Below are 24,184 nucleotides of genomic sequence, written 5' to 3'. Positions count from 1 at the left end.
TTGCTTTTGTTCTTAACGATTAACTTTTGGATGCAACGAAAACAAATTTGATCTATTTTTTATGAGAAAAAAATATTTCTAAGGGAGCGTGGCCTGATAGCCATCTTCGGTGGACGCGAGTTAGACCTGCTCCTGCTGTAATCCCTGGAATTCCCAGGAAAAGCCGGTATACCTTCCTTCTAAACTGCACAAACAGCCTGGATATAATACCGGGACCCCCGAGGGTTGAAAAAAACCTCTTTTCCGCCGCCAGGAACCCAAGAGCTCAGTGCCCTCCATCTTCAGGCCTGCCAACGCCTAATCGCGGGAATCTCCTGCTGAAAACACCGTAGTGCAGCCCGCAAACTCCTCACTGAGCTGGAACGCTACCGCCTGCTAGACCCTGCACCGCCATTGGTACCCGCCCTCCCGGACATCGGGGCAGTTTGTCCCGCACACCTGCCCACTTGTGTTCCTGAATTGTGGGCTACAGTGCCACGGACTCCCCTCGGCAGCTACATACACACTGCAGAGCGGGCTATTTTACATTGGTCTGGACAGGTCAGTATTGCAGCCCTTACCCGTCACTTCACCTGAAGAGCAGCATCAGTGTAAACATCACCCCTGCTGGCATCTCTGGTCCCGATCAGTCTCCCCTGCGGGGTGCTTCCTCCGGTGTTCACCGCCTGCTTCTGTGCGTCTGTTTATGGCCAGGACACAGGAGTAGTGCAGGGGTTCAGCAACGCTGTGGCCTTATCTTACAGCGGCCCACAGAAGCAGAAGGGCTCCAGACACTATGAGGTTAACCTCAGTCAATTGCAGCTCTCTGTTGGCCTTCCAACTCGTTATGAAGAATTATTGAAACTTAAATTACTGTCTAACTCCAGGCAAATAGCCTGTGCTTGCCTCATAATTCACTTGTTACTTCTGACCACTCTGAGACCCTCTTCTATTCCCGCGCTCTTAGCACATTGTGACTGTAGCCTGTCAGCGAAAAATAGGCATCCAGCCAGTATCTAGGCTTGCCACAAGCTCGAAGACCACAATAAAATTTGTAATCTCCAAACACCACTGCTACAATACAACGTGTGTGCATTGCAGGTCTCAACTTAAAGCTTGGTAACACCGCCACAGGGCGTGCACTCTCCCACAAGTCATTTACACCCGATACATCTCTCAGTTGACATGCACTAGCCACTTTGTGTAGGGGCATCAACTTATCATCTTTAGAACATTAACCTTCAATTAGAAAATAGCTGGCCTGTGATGACGTCCAGAACAAAATGGACTTCCACAGTGGACCTCTTTAACTTCTTTGACAGAAACAAAAAACAAACCAAGCCACGAGCGACATCCATGGCTCAAAGACAGCAAGATCGCTCGCCAAGTTCTGATACAACAGGAGAAGATGAAATCCCCTCGGCAACGAGACTCTTAATCAACTTCCGGCTTCAGGATATTAAGACAACATTCCACACCGAGCTGCGTCAAGCAATCTCGGACTTCCGCAAAGATATTAACGAACTGGGTGACAGCACTAATGCCTTGGAGGCCAAAACGAATGAAATTTGCAAATCCATTGCGGACAATGCGCAAGAACTCTCCTCATTGCGCACTGATGTGGCATCCCTGACAGAGAAATATGAGGACATAGAAAAGAGCCCGCAGGAACTACATCCAACTCAAAAACATTCCTGAGACAATGGACGTATCAGCCCTCCCTGGCTTTTTGCTCGGCTTCTTAAAAACCATCCCAGTGGACGCCACGGACGCAGACCTCCTCCTGGATAGAGCACACAGGTCACTGCGGCCTAGGTCTGCTCCAGGCCAGCAGCCTAGATATGTCATTCTTCGCATGCATTATTACCATATCAAGGAAAAAATTATCAAGGCTACGAGGAATCAGGATTCCATTCAATACCTTGGTAATAATATTCAGTTGTTCGCAGATCTGTCTCCTCTTACCATCCAGAAACATCGGGAGCTAAAGGACACCACGAAGATTCTTCGACAACGCGGTTATCGTTACCGCCGGTGTTTCCCCTTCCGGCTCCAAGTCTTTACGGAATCCAGGCAAAGACTCCCGCAGAAGGTGCCTTAATACTTGAAAAGATAGGCTTACCAGCTAGCTCAGCATCCTCTCCGGTTACGTTGGCGTCCCCAGGGTGTCCAGCAAGCCGAATGGGACACAGCCTGATCTCGGCAAGGGTTGGAAACTGAAAATCTGGACTGTTGATCTCCTTCTGCTAACTTGGTATAGAGAAACCATGGAAGACAATGTAATCCTGAACCTCAGCGACTTATCCCTAGAGGGCGCCTGATGTTGTCTCTCCTCCACCCTGTTGTCTCTTCTTCCTTTTCTTTGCAGGTATGAATACAGCACATCTACAATCTTCATACAAGTCGATTACGTGTGATCTGCCCATCAGCCTCGTTCCTGCCATCACCAAGGAATAGCGCCACTTCGAGATCACAGTTCAGCCCTCCACTTCGGTTACGTGTTTTTGGACAATTCAGCAATGGTGATGTTTAATTTTCTATGATTATTTTGTTCTGATAACTCACCAGACTTATTTTGTGCTTTCATTACTACTTACTATTGTTATATATTTGATTGGACAATAGTCTTTTCATACAGGTTAATGATTTATAAGCCGATTTAAACTGTTATCGTTGATGCCCCCACTCATCTACACCCACTACCCGAACGCCATTCTCGTTTGGGACCTCCCCGCCCCTCCCCCATACCTTCTTGTTGCTGCACCCTGTAGCAACACTCTCCAATCTTTCCGAAGTCGAGCAACCATAGGCCGGACACCTCATGCCCGGTCTTTCCCTTTCCTTTGTGGCTGGTTGCAGACGGCTCAAATTTTCCCCTATCCCTTTCCCAATCTTTCTCACGCTACCTGTCTTCATTTGTCAAGTTATGTTCCTATCATGATCCATGGGGGTCACAGACTAGAAGGAGCCTCTCAGCAATACGTTCTAGACTCTCTCTTGTGATATCTCTCTTCAATTATTAACTGTTAATGTTAAGGGGTTAAACACACCCCAGAAGCGTACTACGCTTATGGCTGCTCTAAAAAAAGAAAAAAGGCGGACATAGTTTTTCTCCAAGAGACCCACTTAACCAAAGCGCATGTAACATTCCAAGGAAAGCTCTTCTCGCAGACATTCTTTGCCTCAGCTGCATCCAAACATCGCGAAGTGGCCATCCTGGTGAGACCATCTGTCCCACTGGTGGTGTCCCGCTCGATTGCAGATTCAGATGGCCGTTTTCTCATATTAGTGGGCACACTAGGCCAGCTTCCAGTCACCTTAGTCTGTTGCTACGCTCACAATAGTGCTCAAATCCCCTTTTTTTCATAAGCTATTCAGCCGTATAAATAAACATGCCGTGGGGCCACTTGCTTATGGGAGGCGATTTTAATATGATTATAGACCCTGCACTTGATAGGTCGCCAACAACCATAACTTTGTCTCAACCTCAAACACATTCCGCCCGACAGGCTAATCGATTTGCCTTGCTGCTCAAAGTGCATTCTCTCTTAGATGCCTGGCGGGTGGTTAATGGCACCGATAGGGGATATACTTTCTACCCTCATAACATATACACCCGAATAGATTATTTTGCGATTAACGTTAGATTAGCTACTAAACTTCACGGAGCTGGGGTCCACCCGTTTGCCTGGACAGATCACATGGGAGTATCTCTTCTTGGACTTTGTAAGTCTTTCTAAAAAGTCCAATTTGGCATTTAGATGACACTCTTTTACTTAACCCCACGACAAGCCTAGAAATAGCGGAGGCACTCACCGAATTCTTCGCCCTGACATATCTCTGTCCACGATCTGGGAAGCACACAAGGCCACTGTCCGTGAACGCCTTATTAGTATTGCATGAAACCTAAATAGCTGCTGGAGCAGCTCAAAAAACAGAGGCCTACTCCATGGGCAATGAAAAAAACCTGATGAAATATGGATGGAGGGGTATAGGGGTGCGAAGCTGTCCATACGACACAAACAAGTTTATAGTTTGAACAGTGCCTACCACTCCAGCAGAGCGCCCTCTATACCACATGTATTGCAGTGTCCCCTAAATGTGATGATTGAGGAAATAGTGTTATTATGCCTCATAAAAACAAGTCACACTGTCTTTATACTATGAACTTCTGTTTAAGAATATTATACTTACAAACATGCTATTCAGGTACATTATCAAAGAAGTCAGGATATAGCTCAAAATCAAAGGTCGCAAAGAAGTATAAATAAGATCAAGTTTTGACTCAATCTAAAACTACTGACTAAAATCATTGGTAGAGACCTACCCAGAGATTTTGAACTCTGTAGCATATATTTGTATATCAAAACAGCTATTCAACAAACACAACAACCAAACCCACCATTCATCAATGACTCTAACATCAAGGTGTCTTACCATCCTGCCCTGTAGGTGTTCCATCTGCCAACTGCCCTGTGCCCTGAGAATGCAGAAATGCCCCAAGTTTCGCAGACCAGGAAGCTTTGTGCAGTACCTTTGCCTTCTTTGTTGGTGGTTTGCCCTAAAAGCACAATAAAGACGCAACAAAAGATTTTGCACAAAATTGTAAGTCACTGACATCTCAATAAAATGTTTTTTATTGTAAAATAAAGTCTGATTCTGGTGCAAATGTGTCAAAGAAAAAGAATGTGTGACATATAGGTACAAAACCTTTAACCGTTTGTGGCATCAGAAAATAGTTTGCTATTCATTGTACAGCACATCCAATTTACTTTTTGTTTAGGCGAGTGCATCAGGAAAGTTATCAGCTACAATCAGGGTGGATTCTACCTAACTGCTGAAGTCTTTGGTATAGGACCCACTGCAGCTCTGCTAGATGTGGTCATGTGGAGTGTTAGTTGATTCTTGGGTGGAACTATTCCTTAAGGTCCATCTTTAAAAATGTAAAAAACAGTTTTCAAGCTTTATCTTCTAAATGTGAACAACTACCTGAAGCCGGGCTATAATACTGGCTTTCTTGGAGTTGGACGAATAGCTGCGTGAACAGGAGACACTGCAGAATCTCTTGGTCTTTGAGAAGAAGGTGTCACGTGTTCCAACTATTCCACACATTTCGCAGATAGCTAGTGGGGAGCAAAAGTGGGTTTGTCAGTAACTAGTCATTTTTAAACTTTACATTTTTATTGAAATGTGTAATTTTAATAAAGTCGATAAATTAGCAAAACAGAAAAGGTATATAACTTCATAAAATATAATTAAAACTTTAAACAGAGGGTATTTTCAAGGCAGAATATAAAAACAAACATAAAAACCAATTTGCTAGATTAAAAAAAAATATTGTGTTTACCAGCTTCACTATAGCAAGACATTGTATTACTAAACTAAGGAAAAAAAAGGATAAAAAAAACAATCAATCATGAGAAAGAAACACGGACATTAAGGGGAAAGGAAAGGCCAGGCCAGAGGACAGAACATGCAATAGGAAATTGATCATTTTCAAGAGCAGATTTGTATTTGAATATGTTGCAGTCAAGTAACGGAAGGGAATGCAGAGAAACAAAGTGGAAAGGTAGGTGTTGAAAGTGTCACTGATGGAGGCTCTTAACCCTTCTATAATAGAAATGAGACAAACTGCTTATTTTATGTCAGATGAAGTGGGTGTGGTGACTTTCAATTTCTTAACTACATAACATTGAGCATCCAGGCACATATGACCTGTCAAGATTAAATCATATATTGAAGGCAAGTGGCTTAATTATAGAGTTCTTAGTGCACACTATATTGAAGAGATCCATCAGTCCCTCACTTTCAACCATCCCACTTCTGATCATTACTCACTCTACAGCTGTCCATATGCTGCAATATTGGTCCGTTTGCCCGTTGTAACAGTGTGGCGTCTCTAGAAATAAAGCAATGCCCAATAATATTCAAAATTATTTGGTTTATTATCAGGCATGATGGAACATGTGGTCGCAAGATGACCACTATCAGGCCATGTGTGCCTTTATTTTCAGATCCCAACTTTTAATGCTTGAGCAGAATTTCCCTATTTACCACTTGGCTTCTATATAGCGCTTCCTTATTGGGCTATACACATTTCAGCAAGTCACTCCGATATGATCTATCATAGATCCACGTAAGACTATTGTGAAATCCTGTCTGTTTTTCAGTTGAGTTTACACTTGTTTATTATATTTATCTGCCTGTGGTAGTAATCCAGTGAGCCATCTACTGCCACCAAGTGGGCATTGTTTTAATTGCAGACTAGAAGATGAACAGCTTATGGCAGTGGATCCCAAAATTTCTCAGTTTGAGGCACCCTTCGGGTTTCCATAAGCTCTTTCAAGGCACCCCTAAGCCAAAAATAATTACCAATAATTACCCCTCAGCACTCTTATCTCCATTAATTCCGAAAGATTTCTACTATCTCCCACATGTGGAGTACACTCCAGCCTCCTCACCTTCAAATATGTCCTCTGCCAGCTCTTCCATCCCAGGAGGTACTCAAATCTCTGATCCCATTCCTCAAGAGAATCAGGACATAGGCACAGTCTTGCCACTTCTTAAGCCTCTTCCAACCAATCAGGAACTGGCAATCAAACACGATTTTGAAATGCTAGAAGTCAAACTGAGAGTCTGAATGTAAAGAGGTTGCAAGCCAACAAGCCGATTTTGCCAATCTTGCCTCCAGATTAACGGTCCTGGAGGAAGACATGAAGGCCTTGGAAGAACGTCATCATCTCCTGTAAAACTATTTGATGCAAAAAAGTTGAAGCTGCTGCAAAACAGACTTGATGATTTAGACAACAGAGGGAGCAGGAATAACTTACGCATCAGAGGACATCCAAAGGACATCTCAACGCAAGGTCTCATCGACTTTCTAACTAAAACCATTAACGAGATTCTTGAACAGGATCCCAATGAAGTCATAAAGTTCAATAAAGCTCATAGTCTTGAGACCTCGAGATTCACCAACAGAGGGACCAAAATAAGTAATTTGTCATTTGAATTAGTACACTCAGAAAGAGGAGATTCTCAAAAAAGAGATGTCTAGACCGAATTGACTACGATGGCGAACTCAAGATTAGTAATGCTCCATAAGAATGTACCATTAGGTCTTGTAATATGATATTTTGTCTTTTCTTTTGAGTCATCTTGCCATACGCATTCTCAGCCTTCTCTCCAAAAGTTTTATCCTGAGACTGGGAGAGGTCTCACCCGTCAGATTTCATACTGTTTTCCTGCTAATGCATTGGTTATCTGATGCATTGGTGATCTGATTTTTGTGTTGTTATCCACCCTTTTCAGTATTTCCCTCCCTGCTACTCTCCCCCCCCCCCCCGCTCCCCCTTATGATCTCACCCTCTTCATTATCTTAGGGTCCAGGTCTCCACACAGTATTCATTCAATAATTGACCACACCTCAGACTCCATATGACCACCAAATTTAAAATTATTTCAGCTAACGTCAAGGGACTTAACATTCCAGAAAAACAGATCTAGAGCCATACATGAGTTTCACAAGGACAAATCAAACATTGTCTTTGGGCAGGAAACTCACTTTAAACAGGGGGCTGCTCCTCTTTAGCGCAACCATCGTAAATTTGGGGGTTGCTGTCCCTTTTTCTAAGCGCTTGCCTTTTACAGAGATTTCGCCTGGAGGAGGGTAAAGCACTCCTAATCAAATGCAAATTGTTTTACCAATATTAAATGTTTCTCAATTTTTATTCTCCAAATCAGGGACAAACGTCTTTTCTTGAAAAAGTGATGGAACAAGCAGATGCATAAAGGAGGGAATGCTGGTAGTCGGAGATCTGTACTGGACACTTTGCTCTGGTATAGATGCTTCCAATCAAGCTTCCAGACACTCAAAGAAACTACATGAACACCAGCTGGTTGACACATTGCGGCTCCAAAATCCAGTTGAGTGCAATAACACCTTCTTATCACATCCACACGGAGTGTACTCTAGGATTATTTATTCCCCTCCTGTAGATTCCTTCATTTGACCATAGACACATGGTCAGACCACCCACCAGTCCCCTTAGGCATACAGGTTGATCACCCCTTCGTTAAGCACTGTTACTGAAAACTCTATGAGCTTCTCCTACAAGAATATTACTGTAAAAAATCAGCTAGTGGCTGTATACGATTATACTGATCTTAACTATATCCCTGTTGTCTCTAGGGTTTCTGACTGGGAGGTTCAAAAATGTGTACGTTATGAAAAAGCAGAAAAAAGACACAAGGATCAACTCCTTCAAAAACTTAAGGATTTGTAAACTACACATAAGTACTCCCTCTCCAGGACAACTTTGACTGAATTGATGAAGACTAGAGTAGTCCTCAATAAACGTCTCTATGATCATATTAAATTAGATTTTTGCAAATGTCGCAGCAGCAGTGGGGGAATAAACCAGGCACACTACTAGAGAGTATGTTGAGGGCCCAAAGAGCCACTACCTTCATAGTTTCCACTACAGATGACTTGGGGGGGGGAGAAAGTGTTGGATCACCAATGAAATTGCGGTTGCGTTCCTCTCCTATTATTCTAAACTATATAACTTTTCTAGGCATATCCTTAAGAATACTTAGCAAGGATTACATTTCCCCCTCTCTCAGACACAAATTGTAATATTCTCTAACAACCTTTTACACCAAAAAAGAGTTTGTTGAAGCTATTAAGTCCACCACGTCTGGGAAAGTCCAGGCCTGAACTGCTTCACATCTGCATATTATTAAAGGTGTTTAGGGACAAACTGGTTCTCGTGATGGTCCGTGCTTTTAACACCATATAAGACAACACCATTTCTCAAAACAGACTGGAGGTGCAAATCATTGGGACTCACTAAAAGGGTGTCAGAGGAAGGGATCAAGAACAAGAGAGGGGGAGAGAGAGGGTAAGGTATTCAATTATGGATAGAAGATTAGGTGAATGGCTGGTAGGCTTTGAGGAAAAGAGGAGTTTTGAGTGGCAGTATGAAGGAGCACAAATTTGGGAACAGTCGGATAGAGCGTGGGAGGTTGTTCCAATGAAGAGCGGCAGCACGGTAGAAGTCTTGAATTCTGGAGTGGGATGAGGTGATCAGGGTGGAGGACAGGCGACAGTCATTGGCCAATTGCAGGGAACAAAATGGGGTGTGAATGGAGAGGAGGTTAGAAATGTAAGGGGCAGTGGTGTGGGAGAGGGCCTTGTAGGTGAGTGTGAGGCGTTGGAAAAGGATTCAGTAGGAGAAGAGGTGCAGCGGAGAGGAAGATGAGTTTTTGCAGCCGCGTTGAGTATAGACCTGAGGTGGGCGAGGTGGGAGAGGGGGAGGCCAGTGAGAAGGTTATTGTAGTCAATACAGGAAATGATTAGAGCATGAATGATTGTTTTGGTGGCATCCTGTGACAGGAAGGGCCAGATGCGGGCGAAGTTATGGAGTTGGAAGTGACAGGATAGGGCGAGAGATTGAATGGGGGAGGGGGGGTAAAAGAGAGGGAGGAGTCGAGGTTTATGCAAGACATACTGGAATACTTAGGATTCGGTGTGACCGGACTTCACAGAATCCTAGCACTCCATAAACATCCAACTGCTAAAATTAAAATTAATGGTGCCCTCTCAGACCCTGTAGAAATCACTAATGGAACTAGGAAGGGGTGCTCATTATCACCTCTAATTTTTGTCCTCTTGGCTTTGGCTAGCGAATTCAAGGCAAAACTTATGTGTAGAAAACATTGGAATAATTACATACTATCGGTGTGTACACATACAGAAAATAAATGACCTCGGAATCCATAAAACATTACAGTAAAGGGAACATAAGATACATGATCAGCTTATATACACAGTGAGTACAAATATGATTCTGATATTAGAGGTGTTTAGTACAGATATAACTTGCCCATGTGTATGGCATGTAGTATGGGTGTTAGATAAAGTTTATATCTCTGTAAAATCCAGATTTGTGTGGGTGGGGGGAAATAAATGGGAGGGGGATGCAGGTACATATCAAACATCAAAATATTGAACTATTGTATCACTGGTAAAGTTCGGAATGAATATCTCCAGGGGCGGGCTGTAGTATGCCGCAAAACGTGATCTCTTATGGGGTGATGTATTAGGTACATCTGGTGCTGCTGTATATGTTTTATGGATTCCGAGGTCATTTATTTTCTGTATGTGTACACACCGATAGTATGTAATTATTCCAATGTTTTCTACACATAAGTTCTCCCAATTGGAAGGCACGATTCTTCCAAACACTCCCAATTTACTCTGGCCTATCATATCCTGCTCCCATTAACCAATCGGACTATGACCCTCCCCTTATATACCACTCCATGATGTACAAACACCCACTCCTTGAGAAAGTCCTGGCAGGACGAAACGCGTCGGTGACACATTAATCTCTGTACCCACACTCTCAATTACGTGCCCTGTATCAAGTTATCTTGATGTAAGTGTATCTCTTTTAACATGAATTAAACAGTTTAACAGTGCTTCACCATGTAGCTTCATTTATTCCTTTTATGAGCCACGCATGCGCGGCACGCATCGCTACACAGGCACCGGTTTATTGACACTACTGCCGAAACTACCGCCGATACACCAGCAGAGCGCACAGCGCTAGATTACCACGTGTCCTGACGTACAACGGCTCCCAAGAATGGCGTCCAACTCGCGCCACAACATCCACAGACTGGGACCTGCAATCTTCGGCTTTCCGTCTAACCCACAACATCGCGGACCATCATAGGCTGCACAGAACGGCTAATACTGAGCGATATCATATTCTGCATAAGGTAATTACACAAGCATGTAATCCGGGACAGCTGAGCCAAGAGCAGCCTCACAGCACAGTCTGCCGGACCACAGCCACATACCGCTCAAAGCAGCACCTAGTCCCTAACATTTGACCCCTATACCGATTCCCCATATCAGTACCTACACCGTATCCCCGTACATTCGCATTACTACAACCAGAATTTTTACAGCTACATACTTGCTTGTTCTAAATTACTTACGCTCTGCTAGAGCTATTGTTTGGTCTTATTTCTGTTTCTATCAACATTCATTTTGTTCTTGTGTTTATGTCTATATTTGTTTCGGATTTTGTTTTTGTTTTTCTTTGGATTTAGTATTTGCACTTGTTTTTGTTACATTTAGTATTGGTATTACTTAGATTCTGCAGTATTGAGCGCTTTTGGACTACTATCTCTCTCTATGTACTCTAGGGGATTGGTTACCCCCGTTTATATTGCAGCTCGTACTCCTACCGATTGTCTTGTGCATCCTCCACCCACCTTTGCAAAAAATACCTAAACACTGTATGGCTGGATCACTTATAACTTCTGGTATAAATTTATTTAAAGCAAATAACACAGGGTTCTTATTTATATAATTGCAAATGCACTAATTTTTGATATTGTGTATATTTTGATATATGAAATTGTTATTTCTGAGACCAGGGTAAAAAAATTGTTTTTCTGTTATAACCTTGCTGGAGAAAATGCCTTATTTCTGATGTATATATGTGATACAATGAGCCTTTGTTTAGAAAGCCTTTTCTGTATCATGGTGTGGGGAAATGACATGTTTGAGGTTTATACCTTTCTTTGGGAATGTGTATTCTGCAACTGTTGGACAAAAGGTCCATGCTAATCAGGCCCTTTAATGTGTGAGGGTCCACTTGAAGACAGGAAGGTTTAATTAAGACCTTGCTTCTAGATTTCCTGTGTCTAAAAACAAGATGCAGAACATCACAGAATTTATGAGATATCACAGATAAGCGTAAATATTGGTAGCTTTGCAATGCATGTAAATCCATGTTTGTGTAAACACATTGCATCCTGATTCTAAGAATAGCCTGTGTCCAAATCAGCATAAAAAACACCGATATGTATCATTCTAATGTTCCATCGGACCCGACGCCTGATACCTTTAATCAGTGGAACTGTCCTTGTCAGGGCACATGAGCAATAAACATCAGTCTGCTTCAAGACCCTGCTTAACAACTTCTTCAATATTGCTGTAATCCTGTGACCTGTAGATTAGACCCTAAATCTAATCCGTTCTCCGGCTGTTTCTGAGGTTGGACCCAGCTCTCCAGTACCACCGCTCTGCTGCTATCCAGCAGCTGGCCAGTGTGATAGTATTGGGATCCAGCCAAAGTGTACCAGCACGGGAGTACACTAGCAGCGTCAGTTACCCGGAAGGAACGTGGTTCTGGGCACCATAAAAGAGCCCAGAGGTGGCAGCAGGCTCCTCCTACTGCAGCAGGAGGGGTGTATTCGGAATAACGAAAGGGGACGGTTGCAACAACAACAGACAGGTTGGCATAGGCGGTCCATCCCAGATTTCTAGTGGCAAGCGGTGTGATAACCCCAGGCGGCTTTTCGTGACTCAATCAGGAGAGCCGAACTATTCAGGAGAGGAATAACTGCAGCCAAAAGAACAAACAGGATGTCTGATAACACAGACGTGTCCAGGGCAGATCTCGAGACTCTGTGCAGTGCCAAGGGCATTGACATTAACCATTTGCCAAACAGGGCGGGGATGAGAGGGGCGCTGAGGGAATGGCACAGACAGCATGGTACCCCAGATGCCCAGACAGCGGAGATCCCTGCTCAACAGCCTGCAGCGACCTCTACCCAGCAGACTGCACCTGCACAACCAGCCCCTCTGTCCTATGATGAGCGCAGGGCTGCCAGGCTAAAGATCCAGCTGGTGGCCTTAGGGAACAAAGCATCTGCAGCAGAGAGGGCACAGGTCGAGGCATGGCGCCAAGAGGGAAGGGCACCAGCCATGCAGCCCAAGGTGGATGCTCCCCTTAGTGGATCAGGACTGTCATCTTTACCTTGCCCTAAATTTGAAGACTGTGCTGGGAATACTGATGGGCACCTGCAGATATTTGAAAGGACCTGCAGGCTACACGCTGTACCCAGAGAGGAATGGGTTAAGCATCTGGTGCCCACACTGCAAGGACGTGCAGTGGAGGCCTACCGTGGGGTGCCCACAGAGGACTGTGCGAACTATGATATATTAAAAAGGGCACTCCTTAAACGGTACACTATTACCCCAGAGACCTATCGTCTGAAGTTCCGGGACTTTACAAAGGACCAGGTGCCCAGACCGTGGATGAGGTAATAAACTTGATGTGCCAAGAGCAGTTTCACCGACGGTGCACACCGGAGGTGGCAGACTGGGTGCTGGACAAGAAGCCAGGCACCCTGGAAGCAGCCGCCCAGCTGGCAGATCAGTATGTTACAGTGAGGCCACACTGGCAGAAGCGCCAGGTTAACAGCCAACCCCAAAAGGAATGTACAAACAGTGGGACACCCCACTTTTACTCATCCCCAAAAGCAAGTACCTAACCTTTTTGGTACTATTTGCCAGCCAGCGCTCTGTCACTGGGAGTTATCAGAGACCACCGGAGCCCAGGCTGGAGAAGTGCTACCACTTCGGGAAAATCGGTCATTGAAGGATGGACTGTCCCACAGCCCCAGCACCCCAGACTCGTGCCTCTAATCCAAGTCCTGGGGCCCGGCTGACTTGCTTAACTGGCGAAAGTGAAACAGTAGAGACTTTTTCCACCTCTACCAGCCCAATGGAGTGTGGCGTGTCTAAAAGTGACTCTGTGAAGAGATTCACCTGTGTGTCCAAAAGACAAACCAAAAACATGTGGAGGAACCTGCAGGGTGAAGTACTGAAAGACTCAGGGACCTCAATTACTGTTGTGAGTCCCCATCTTTTAGATCCTGCTGCAGTGTTGCAGGATCGCATCGCCAAATTTACCATGGCAGATGAACTGGGGAAGGAAGTGCCTGTAGCAAGGGTGTATCTGGACTGGGGAGATGGCCAGGAGTTGCGAGATGCTGCCAAAACGGATGGCCTCCCAACCTGATATTGTCGGGGTGCCCGGTGACGCTCCTGTCCCTAGCATTATGCCAGCTCCAGTGGTGAGTATAGCTGATCACAGTGACATCCCTTTGACTGACCCCACTTTGACTGATCCTAGTCACCCCAACGTAGACCCCCCCTGCAGCATATCCTGACTTAAAAAATAGTGAGGCCCACAGGGAAGCGTTCAGGGCAGCTCAGCTCTTTGATCCCTCACTGGAAGGAATGAGGGGTGGGGAGTGTGACCTGGCGTTAAGGGTTGTTGTGCAGTGTAGCTAGAAAGGTAGATGGGGACAGACCAGCCTGGGAACAAGTTCAACTGGTGATACCACGGGGCTTTCATGTGCAACTAATGTCAGTTGCCTATGAAATTCCTATGGCGGGACACCAGGGAAGAGACTGAACACTGAAGCGCATTACACAGAACTTTTTCTGGCCTGGAATGTCGGTTGACATGGATGCCTACTGTAAGTCCTGTGATGTGTCAGCGTCTTGGGTGCCCCAGTGCTCGTGCTCCACTCAGGTGCTGGACAGTAATTGGGGAACCTTTTCAGCGAGTTGCTGTGGACATAGTAGGTCCCCTGCCTGTACCCAATAGATCGGGGAAGAGATACATCCTCACTGTGGTGGACTACAGTACCCGGTATCCAGAGGCTGCAGCTCTGTCTTCCATAACTGCGGAAAAGATAGCGAATGCGCTGCTAGGAGTATTTAGCAGAGTAGGGTTCCCTAGAGAGATCTTAACCGATCAAGGGACACAGTTCATGAGTGAACTGGTAAAGTGTCTCTGGGCAAAGTGCGGAGTGCAGCAACTCCATACTGCCCTCTACCATCCCCAGACTAAGGGACTGTGCGAGCGGTTCAATGGCATTCTGAAGCACATGCTACAGGTATTTGTAAACTTTTTATGCTGTATGCAGCGCTAATGTTTAACTTGGAGACTGAAATTTTAATACCGTGTTTTATATTCTTTCTCCATAATTAAATGCACCTATCGGAGTATGGATTGGCTGGAATTCTGGCTTCTCTACATCTCCTGTATAACATACAGTACGCATGAGCAATAGACGCTATATCCAAGCCTCGCTTTGAAATCCGGAAGTCTTTGACGTTATGGATGCGGTCGCGATACAGCCAAATCAATGCTGATTCGCGGATAAGCACACGTGATTGTGGAGATCGACTTTAAAAGACTTTATGACTACCTTGTCCAGTCACCTTGATAAAGTCTTCTGAGACTCGAAATGCGTTGGATGACCAGGAGGGCAGTTCCTGTTATTAGCTAGGACTACTACACTCTTTGGTTGGGGGAACACTGGACCCGGGTAACCCGTATCCTCTCCCACTATTTTGTGTTTGTTATTCTATTGCTGATGGTACGCTGATAGAAGGACACCACTTCTGTCTTTTTATGTTTTAAAATGTTTCATTTGCATTAAATGGAGTTATACTATGAATATTCTGTTTTTGGCATTATATATTCATCGGTGGAGTATTTCTGGTGGAAAAGGATCATCTCAAGCATCAGAGATTATTTGATATGCTGTGTTCAAGAATCCTCTCTGTAAACAGATTACCTGCGGGGACTCCATCATCATCATCATTTATTTATATAGCGCCAGCAAATTCCATAGCGCGTTACAATTGGGATCAAACATTGATAAAACAATGCTGGGTAATACATACAGACAGATAGGTAAGAGAACCCTGCTCGCAAGCTTACAATCTATAGGACAATGGGAGTTAGAAACACAAGGGCATGTGCTACATCAAATTGCACAATGGACCAGCTAGAACGCAAAGGTAAAAGTATCGAGTGGGCTGTGTGTATTGCAATGTTGGTCAGAGGGTTGATGTCTTGGTTCTTAAATATCTGATGGCCACATCATCTAAAACACACTTGGAGAAGAGAAGATACCCTGAGACACTATAGTTTATACTATAATATTCACGTGTTGGGACAATACTACTCTATGTATTCTGTTTATTTGTTACAGTATTCCATGTGACTGTGGTGCTGCAGAATTCATGTTTGTTTTCATCCGCTTAGCGCTGTGAGGTATATTATTGATTTTATTTCAGTTACATTGGTTGAAAGCAGGTGGGCTTTCTTATATATCTCAGGAAGCTTTACAAAATTCATCAGCGCTCATCCCTGATATTATTTCTGCATCTTGATTTGTAACCTCCCGTTTGCTTATCAGGAGGTGCCGCAGGAGTCTACCGGCTTCTCCCCCTTTGAACTACTATATGGCCGCAGAGTCCGTGGACTTCTTGACCCGTTCCAGGAGTCTTGGGTAAAGGAGCTACCCACCCGAGATGTCTCAATGGTGGAGTATGTGTTGAAGCTCAGAGATCGGTTAGAGAATCTCATGGGGCTCGCGCAGGCTAACCTAGTGGAAGCGCAAGCAAAACAGAATACTTGGTATGATCAGGGCCTATGTTCTGATACCCACACGCCAGAACAAGCTCCAGGCTACCTGGGCTGGACCGTACACGGTCTCAAAATGGTCGGACTTCCTTGGTGATGCACCATGTGGACACTGGTGAGCATAGGCCAGTTAGGTAACCCGCTTATTGTGTATCACCAGAGGCCAAGGAAAGTATATACAAAGAGGTACAGGAAATGCTTGAGCTAGGGGTGATCCAGTATCATTCTGGATTCAGCAGCTGTCGTGGAAGGAGGTGGATACCTGTGCTGTGAGTTGCAGAGCGATACCTGGGGTGCAGCCCATGAATTATGCAGGATCCTGGGGAAGAGGAGGAGGGGAGTCCCCAGGCTCCAGGGCCTAATCCGGGCCCAGAGACCAGGAAGCAAGTCTGTGGGGAAAAAATGGAGGCGAGTCCCCAGGCTTTGGGGCCTAGCCCAGGTCCAGATCAGCCTGCCTGCTTTACAAATTTGGCATTGGGAATTAAGCAGATGGATGTTACCCAGTCTGAAAAAGCAAAATGCCTCTGCAGCCAGTTACAAAGTGCTAACGAAGGCCCAGATGATCCAGTACATTCTGAGGATTTGGAACCTGTTTCCCTGAGGATAATATCAGGTGAATTGCTGAATGAATGATGACAGCAAAAAGCAAGAAAATCTTAGAAAGGACAAATTGATTGAGGATGCTGTTTGTGATCCCCAGAAGCAGTATCATGATATAGACAGTGGTTTGGAAACCACAGAATTCCCTCTAGGACAAGAAAAAGCAACTCCAGATTGTGTAGGAGAAAGTTATTCCACACAGCAAAGGGTTAATGCTTCATCCGAATCAGAGGAGAGTGAAATAGAAGGTGGAGATATCAGTGAACAAGTTCAATGTCTGGACACTGAAATTGCAAAGCTGAAAAAGCTGATTATAACAAAAAAAAGGAAAAGGAACAGTGCATACAGCAGAGACCGTTTACCTTTCACAAAGGAAATAAAAGCATTGGAGATAGAGTTAAAAATGAAACGTGATTGCCTGACTGCATTACAGGAGAAGTTGCAGAAAGCTGACTCTTCATGTGATAAAGAAGAATTGTCTGTGCAACTACCAGCAAATCTGCCTACTGATGCCTGTATGGACACTGCAACAGATCCCCTATATGACTGCATTCGGGCCTTGGAAAATGACCAGATGATGAAGGAGCCGCGGGAGTCTGGTAAGAAGACGGGGGGGGGGGGCTACGGGTTCGGCGACAGGTGATTCTGTCGGACTGGCGCCCTCTTCCCCAGCCTCAGCTCTTGATATTTTGGGGCATCCGAACTGCGGCACCCTGATGGCGGAGGTCATGGCTCAGGCGGATGGGGCAATGCCGAGTAATAATAGGCAGTAGTGGACATTGTAGGAGGTCAGAGTACACCTGTATTGTGTAATAATTCAGTGGACCCGGAAGTTGTGAGCGGTTGCCAGGCAACCACTTCCAATATTGGAGAAACTGTACTTCCGGTTGCTAGGGACAACAGCATATGTGATCCTTTGCTGAAACTGTCTGGTGAGCGTGGAAAAGTGAAATTGTTGAATAGGGATACTTTGTCTCCTGTCCAAATGCAAATTGTGGAATCTATTTATGGGCCGCTTGCTGTTACTGAGGGTTCTAGGGCAGCGCTGGTTGTCATGGAAACAGTGGTTAAAACTAATCCTGGTATATTAGCCCCAGTAGTTGCGAGTGTGGGAGGAAAGCAGGAGACGAACAAAAGTATTTCTATTGTGCCTAAAATGAATGTGCAAGATATAGGTATGTTCCCTGCAACACTGGAATCAAGGGAGGTAGCAGCACCAATTACAGTCCCAGTGCCCGGTACAGCATCATGTACTGATGGAGTGGATATCCAGTCTGTGTCAAATACTGTGTCAGGGATAGAAAAGGGAACGTCAGCAGCCACTGATAAAACACCTGGTGTTATATCATATGCTTATGTAGTGTCTGGTCAGTCTGTGTCATCTGCTGCATTAGGGGTAAGACTGGGGGCATCAATAGCCTCAGGCCAAACATTAGGCAGGACATCATACGCTGGCATATTAGCTGGTCAGTCTAGGAGTAGCACGGATCCCTTCCGGCAGGATTCTGGTGTTGGACAGCCTGTTAAAAGGCGTAATGTAGTGCAATTAAAATTTATTAATAAGGAGGTTCCTCAACCTAGTAGGCCAGAATTTTTGAGTGCATTATTTTCAGCTTTCGGTTTCTCTGCTCCAGACCTCTTTGCCTATATTCATCCCACGGGGTCTCCTGACTTTGACGTCAGTTTTATGACTTACCATGGCCTCCAGGCCTTTTGGTCCAGATGGGCAACGCTAAAGGACAAGTCTCCGTGGGTGAATTTCAGGGCACATGCCATCACAAGGCAGGAGAGGGTTAAACTCACAGTTTTGAGTCCCTGCCAGCAGCTGATTTAACTTTTTGGCTAAAAAGGTATGTGGACCTTATAACTCCTTTGGTGAAAGTTCCAGACCCGAGCCAGCATGTTTGGGGTGGAGGATGGTCTACCAGAGTTAGGCTTAGATGCACGGAGGCTGGCCCTGTCCATGTTCCATCGGCTGCCTTTATTGGCCGTGATCGTATACAGGTATTCTATCCTGGCCAGCCGAGGATGTGCCACCGCTGTGGTGACTTCCATCACCTCAGCATGAACTGTCCGGTGACTAAGTGTGGGCATTGTGGAGGCCTGGGGCATGAGACGCGGCAATGTAAGATCATTAGATGTAATCTCTGTGGTGAAATAGGGCACCCCTTTAGCCGTTGTCCCCAGGCTTTCCACAATGAGGGTGAAATTCCGGATGGTGAACTGGCTCGGGTTGCAGAAATAGTAGAGGCAGAGACAAAAACTTCTATTGTTCAACTGGCACCTGATTCTGCTCCGATGAAACCTGTTCCTGCACCGAGGAGAGTACGGTCAGTGACTGTGGTGGAGAAAGCAGTAGAGGAGCCATTTATAGTCCCAAAGAAGAAGGGTAAGAAAGGGGGAGGAGGGAGCTTAGAAAAAGGGGAATTGATTGTGGAAAATAAATTCCTTGTTCTTTCAAGCGATGAGGAAGCAGAAGAGGATGTGGTGAGGCAGGTGGATGGGAGTTTGGTACTTAGACCTAAGGTAATGAAAAGAAAAAGCAAGCTCAAGTTAACAACCCAATGTGAACAAAGTATCATATACAAAAAACCATAGGACAAAAAGAGGATTTATGTACTTACGTTAAATCCGTTTCTCTGATTCCGTCTGGGGGACACTGCTTACCATGGGTTGTGGAGGGGAGCTTGGGAGTTGGCACCTAACTAGTTAATTTAGTACTGCTGGCAAACCCCTCCCCTCTACAAACCCCCTGCCTCTTCCTGTCCAGTTAGTTTTAACAAGCCCAAGATAAAAAGGGCAGTCACACAAGAACACACAGAAGAAAACAGAAGGGAGGGATCGCAGTGTCCCCCAGACGGAATCAGAGAAACGGATTGAACGTAAGTACATAAATCCTCTTTTCTCCTTCATCTGGTCTGGGGAACACTGCTTACCATGGGGACGTTCTAAAGCAGCCCCCTAAGGGTGGGACTACTCTGAAAGCCCTGCTCGTAAAGCACTACGAGCAAAATTTGCATCCGCAGAGGCAAATATATTAAACTGGTAAAATTCGGTAAAGGTGTGCACAGAGGACCAGGTGGCTGCCCTGCAGGGCTGGTCCGCAGCAGCTCCATTCCTTGCTGCCCACGAGGCCCCCACCGATCTGGTGGAATGGGCCGTAAGTCTCTCCGGCACAGCACGGTTAGCATTAATATAAGCTTGCCTGATGGTAGACGTAATCCATCTGGCGATGAATTGTTTTGAGGCTGGCCAGCCTCTCTTATTAGCGTCATAAAGAACAAACAGTGAGTCAGTTCGTCTAATCTGGGAAGTTCTTTTAACATAAATGCCGAGAGCTCTAACCACATCCAACTTTTTCATCGATTGCTGATCCGTATGAGAAGTGGATGAGAAAACCGGAACAATTATTTCCTGGTTTAGATGAAAAGCCGAAACTACCTTTGGCACAAAAGAAGGAAGGGTTCTTAACACCGCTCTGTCCTCGTGGAACACCAAATAAGGTTCCCGACAGGACAGGGCTCCTAATTCAGAAACTCTGCGAGCAGAGGCAATGGCCAGAAGAAAGGGGACCTTCCAGGTCAAACACTTCAAATCCGCCTTGTTCAAAGGCTCGAAAGGGGGTCCCTTGAGCATGTCCAGAACCAAGTTGCGATCCCATGGAGCTGTAGGAGGGACATAAGGAGGCTGTATATGGAGAACTCCTTGGAAAAAAGTCCTAATGTCTGGTAAGTCAGCCAACTTCGTATGGAAAAATATCGAAAGGGCTGAAACCTGAACCTTTAAGGAGCCTAATCTACGGCCTGCCTCTAAGCCATGCTGAAGGAAAGCTAACAAGTGAGGGAGGCGAAAGGAGGACGAGTGGTATGTCCTACTTTCACACCATCTAATATATGCCTTCCAAATCCGGTGATAGATGCGAGATGACACTGGTTTCCTAGCTCGCATCAACGTTTGAATTACACTGGAAGAAAACCCTCTAGCCCTCCAAAGGCTGGCTTCAACAGCCATGCCAATTAATTGAACTGATGTAAATTCTGGTGATGAAATGGACCTTGAAGAAGAAGGTTGTGACGATACGGAAGGTGGAATCCCGGACCTTCCGCCATAGATATTATTTCTGCGAACCACACACGCCGTGGCCAGAAGGGGGCTACCAGAATTACTGGTAGGGAACCCTGTCGAACTCGTCTGAGGACGCGAGGAAGCATGGGGATCGGAGGAAACAGATATCCCATCCTGAATTCCCATGACATCGTCAGGACGTCCACTGCCGCCGCTAGGGGATCTCTTACCCTTGTGCAGAACCTGTGGACCTTTTTGTTCTGTCTGGAGGCCATGAGGTCTATGTCTGGAAGACCCCACCTGTGAACCAGAGATTGGAAGACTTCCGGGTGAAGTGACCACTCCCCCGGCATCATCTGGTTTCGACTTAGATAGTCCGCCTCCCAGTTTTCTATTCCTGGAATGAAAACTGCTGATATTGCCGGAACATATAGCTCTGCCCAAACCAATATTTGGGCTGCGATATCCATCGCCGCTGCGCTCCTGGTTCCTCCTTGTCTGTTGACATATGCCACGGCCGTGGCATTGTCGGACTGGATACGGACTGGGTGGCCCTGAAGAAGGGATTGCGCTCCCTGAAGGGCTAGAAGAATGGCCTTCAATTCCAATACATTTATTGGGAGAGCCGACTCCTGAACCGACCAACATCCCTGGAGCCGGAGGTGCAGGACCACCGCCCCCCACCCTTTGAGGCTGGCGTCCGTCGTGGCTATGATCCACGACCAAGGTGTGAAGGATCTGCCCACATTCAAGTGATCCTGGCACAGCCACCACTGAAGAGATGTTCTCGCCCTCTTGGATAGAGAAATCTTCTAAAGATCTAGGCGTAGGTGTGAACCTGACCACTTCGACAATAGGTCCCACTGGAAACATCGAGAATGAGCTCGACCGAAGGGAATGGTCTCGAAGGAGGCCACCATCTTTCCCAGTAGCCTCATGCACAAGTGCATTGAGGGTCTGGGAGAAGACAGAACCTGAGAGGTTACCTTCTGAATAGAGGTGATCTTCTCTACTGGGAGAAATATCCTTTGTTTGCTGGTGTCCATGATGAGTCCCAGGAACACCATGCGCTGACACGGAACCAACTGGGATTTCCTTAAATTTATCAGCCATCCATGGCCCTCGAGAACCGCTTGGGTGAGGGATAGGTGATAGCTTAGGCAACTCTCTGAGGAAGCCTTCATTAGCAGGTCGTCCAAATAAGGAACGACGTGAACACCCTGCAGGTGAAGACATGCTGCCATCACTGACATAATCTTTGTGAAGACCCTTGGCGCTGTTGATAGGCCAAAGGGGAGGGCCCGAAACTGATAGTGAACTGATCCCACCGAAAATCTGAGAAGGGACTGATGGTGGATCCAAATGGGAATATGGAGATACGCGTCCTTTATATCTATGGACGCTATGAACTGATCTTTCTCTAGGCCGTTTATCACTGACCTTAGAGATTCCATCCGAAACTTGTCCACCCTTAAGTGAACATTGAGGTCCTTTAGGTTTAGGATAGGGCGAAAGGAGCCGTCCGGCTTGGAGACTAGGAATAGGTTGGAATAAAACCCTGTTCCTATCTGGCAATCTGGAACCTTGCAGATGACCTTCTGAGCTAGAAGAGAAGCTACACAATCCTGTATAGCCTGTCTTTTTACTGGATCTCGGGAAAGAGGGGCCTGGAAGTAACGGCATGGAGCCGGTCCTGAAAGGTCTATTTTGTACCCCTCTGAAATAATTTCCCGAATCCAATGATCTTGGGAGGACGCTGCCCACTGTTCGTAAAACAGAGACAGACGTCCCCCCACAGGCGCCCCCTGCAATACAGGGTGGTCGTCAGGACGCAGGCTTCTCCTGAGATTTAGGGGCCTGGCGTTTGGATGCAAACGAGGACCTACCTCTGGTAGAGGAGCCTCTGGAATTGGATTGCCTGCCTCTAAAGGGCTGTCCCCTATGGGGAGAGGCCCCACGAAAGGGCTGACGAAAGGAGCTACCCCTCGGGGTGCGGCTCCTGTTAGCATAAACTGGCAAGAACGTGCTCTTGCCCCCCGTGGCCTGGGAAATAAGGGTATCTAATTCCAGGCCGAACAAACCTGCAGCCGAAAAGGGGATAATTTCAAACGGACCTTTTTGATTCCGCATCACCTTCCCAGGATTTCAACCAAAGCGTCCTTCTGGCTGAAATGGAGGCCGCCTGAATGGAAGAGGAGACTGCCGCTGAGTTCTGGGCTGCTTCATAAATATACCCCGAAGCCTCCTTTAAGTGTAAGGCTAGGGGAAGAAATTCGGAGTCCTGTAAGGCCTCAGCTAGCTGGTCTGCCCATGCCTCCATGGCTCTAGCCACCCAGGCCGAGGCAAATGTGGGTCTAAAGGCAGAACCCGCAGCCGCAAATATGGATTTGAGCTGGGATTCAACCTTGCTGTCATTGGCGTCCGGAAGGGACGCTGAACCCGGGGCTGGGAGCAAAGTATGTTTTGCCAAGCGAGCAATAGGAATGTCCACCTGGGGAATACTTTCCCAGCAAACCATTTCTTCTTCCTGTAAGGGATACAGGGAAGAGAACCTCTTGGGGATAGAAAATCTTTTATCGGGATGTTTCCATGCCCCTTCAGCGATATCTCTAAGTTCCGCGGAAGGGGGAAACGGCTGGCCTTCCTCTTGGCCTTTTTAAAGAGACTTCTGTCTCTGGGGGTTACATCTTCCGATTCCTGGGAGATCCAATGCCTGTTTTACCGCTAAAACCAAATCGTTTACAAATTGACCCCTAGACACTTCTCCCTGCTCTGAGGAATGACCTTGGTCAGTGTCCGAATAAATTTTCCCTTCTTCTTCAGACTCCTCCTCAGAATCTGAGAGGGTCAATAGGGGATTAACATATCTAGGCCTCTTTCTTTTAGCAGGCGGGGTACTAGAGGGGTCAAGTAGCTGGTTAAGCTTATTCAGCCCTCTGATAAAAGCTGTAGACCATGCCGGTTCTGTAGCAACCAGGGCTGGGTCAGTCTGTAATGAGGATGGTCCCGGCAAACTCAAGGCACTAGAACCTGAGGAAACCGGGGGGGTCTGACTGTAAACATGCGTTACTAGCCACAGAAGTTGCCACAGTAGTCAGCAACTGGTTAGACTGAAGGACCATTTGAGCTAAAGAGCTAACCGACTGTGTAAGGGAGGTGAACCAGGCCGGTTCCACCGACGGTGGGACTGAAACCTGCGGTATCTGTGCAGTGGAAGCCTCTGCTTC

At 46.1% G+C, this 24,184-nt stretch overlaps 1 protein-coding gene across 1 annotated transcript in view; it reads right to left on the bottom strand.

Moving 5' to 3' along the window:
- L3MBTL2 (L3MBTL histone methyl-lysine binding protein 2) overlaps positions 1 to 24,184 on the bottom strand; it is a 342,206-nt gene that overhangs the window by 299,957 nt on the left and 18,065 nt on the right. The window contains 2 exon segments of the mRNA XM_075182790.1: positions 4,417 to 4,540; positions 4,969 to 5,102. Of these exon segments, the coding sequence (XP_075038891.1) occupies positions 4,417 to 4,540; positions 4,969 to 5,102 (258 nt within the window).

This window comes from Mixophyes fleayi, chromosome 8, assembly GCF_038048845.1.
Source record: "Mixophyes fleayi isolate aMixFle1 chromosome 8, aMixFle1.hap1, whole genome shotgun sequence".
Taxonomy (NCBI): domain Eukaryota; kingdom Metazoa; phylum Chordata; class Amphibia; order Anura; family Limnodynastidae; genus Mixophyes; species Mixophyes fleayi.
The sequence above is the reverse complement of the archived record's forward strand: the minus strand, read 5'-3'. Positions and strand labels throughout refer to the sequence as shown.